General features: G+C 30.3%; 1 protein-coding gene across 1 annotated transcript; it reads right to left on the minus strand.

Moving 5' to 3' along the window:
- Positions 1 to 678: 678 nt before the first annotated feature.
- LOC145141133 (heavy metal-associated isoprenylated plant protein 2-like) lies at positions 679 to 1341 on the minus strand. Its single transcript, XM_079074475.1, has 2 exons — positions 1313 to 1341; positions 679 to 1213 (listed from the first exon to the last, which is right to left on the minus strand). The coding sequence occupies exons 1-2, from the start codon at positions 1319 to 1321 to the stop codon at positions 869 to 871; spliced, it is 354 nt and encodes a 117-aa protein (XP_078930601.1). The 5' UTR covers positions 1322 to 1341; the 3' UTR covers positions 679 to 868.
- Between the last annotated feature and the right edge of the window lie 318 nt (positions 1342 to 1659).

Consider the following 1659-nt stretch of genomic DNA (forward strand, 5'->3'; position numbering starts at 1 on the left):
TGTCTTGAATTATAATGCGTATGTGAATCTCTATTGAATTATATTTGTAAACTCTGTTTGAGAAATCATAAAGAAAGAATACTCCCTTCCTGCCTCTGGACGTAGGTCATCTTGACCGAACTTTGTAAATATTGTGACTTGTGTGCTTTTGGCTTCTGGTTTTATCCTCATTACTTCCTAACATATATCTTATCTCGCTAATCCAGGTAATGTTAAACGATATTCAGAAGATGGTTTAGTTTTCAAATAAAGAAATTATCCTTTACAAAACAAATGTATTTCAAAATTTTTAGTCACCGAACACTTTCTGAAATCAAGGACATTCATTCTATGATAAGTTGAAGTCAAGTAGTTGATTGATTACCAAATCGCTCTTACATATAAAGAGGACTCCTAACCAACTCAATTGTTTAAGACCCAATTGCTTGAACTATTTACATAGTCAACTAATGACTCTTGAATCCACCTCATTCTTAATTTCTTATACCCACTGTTGATATATATATATATATATATATATATATATATATATATATATATATATATATATATATATATATATATATATAATATTGGACGGTTGCTAGGCAAACTTCACTTAATTAATGATGAGCACTTGCATTCGACTTATACTAACATCAAGATCATTATAATTATTTTGGTTTAACCTCAGAAGTATGTAATCAAAATCATTTAACCGGTATCATTTAGGAAGTTTGCTAAAAAGATTACAACATACATATACCATTTGAAATCATTCGAGATCATTAACTGATTAGACTAAACATAATAAATAGAGAATTGCTTCTAAAAGTTTGGTATGATGTTTAGAATTTGGTCTTGTACAATATATAGCTTGTGCATCATTCTAAAGAATGTTGCATCCTCCACCATCATGGGATGGTGGATGCCCATACACAAATTGTCCATATCCATTTTGACATGGATTGTTATAATACATTATAGGAAAACCAATCGGTTTATCGGCTTCCTTCTCCTTCTTTTTATAAGGTCCAACACTTACAATATTAGCCACCCATTGTTTCTTCCTCAAACAAGTTGCGATGGAAACGGGATCAACATCTCCAATCACAACTAACATCTCCTTGGCTAAATCTACCGATACCTCATTAACACCGGATAGTTTAGTGACTGTCTTCATTACATCCTTCCTGCATTTTTGACTATGCATGTTAACTTTCACCTTTATCTCCTGTGTTTGTGCATGAACAAAAAACAATTATTCGGAGGGAAAATAAATGATAAAAGTTGGAAAGACAGTGGCATATGCAACAAAATATGGAAACATTACCTGAGCCATATTATGTCCAGTAAATGATCCAGTAGATCAACTTCAATTGTTCTTAAAATCATGTGACATTTATATACCCATTCCTATGCTTACAACATCATCTTACCTAACAAATTGACTATGCATATGGAAAGACTTTTGTCTTTTAAGCTGTTGATATCGTAAGGACTTTGACTGCAAATGTATAATTTTATTTCGAGTTCATATTTATAAAAAATTACTTTTACATAAATGAAAAAGCATGTCAAATCATAACAAATTTGGCATGCAAAAATATGAAATTTATGTACAATCAAAAGTAACATACAAATCAATTTTTTTATAATTAACTTTTTTTATAAAAAATT

Source organism: Lactuca virosa, chromosome 9 (assembly GCF_052849685.1).
Source record: "Lactuca virosa cultivar CGN04683 chromosome 9, Lactuca_virosa_CGN04683_v6, whole genome shotgun sequence".
Taxonomy (NCBI): domain Eukaryota; kingdom Viridiplantae; phylum Streptophyta; class Magnoliopsida; order Asterales; family Asteraceae; genus Lactuca; species Lactuca virosa.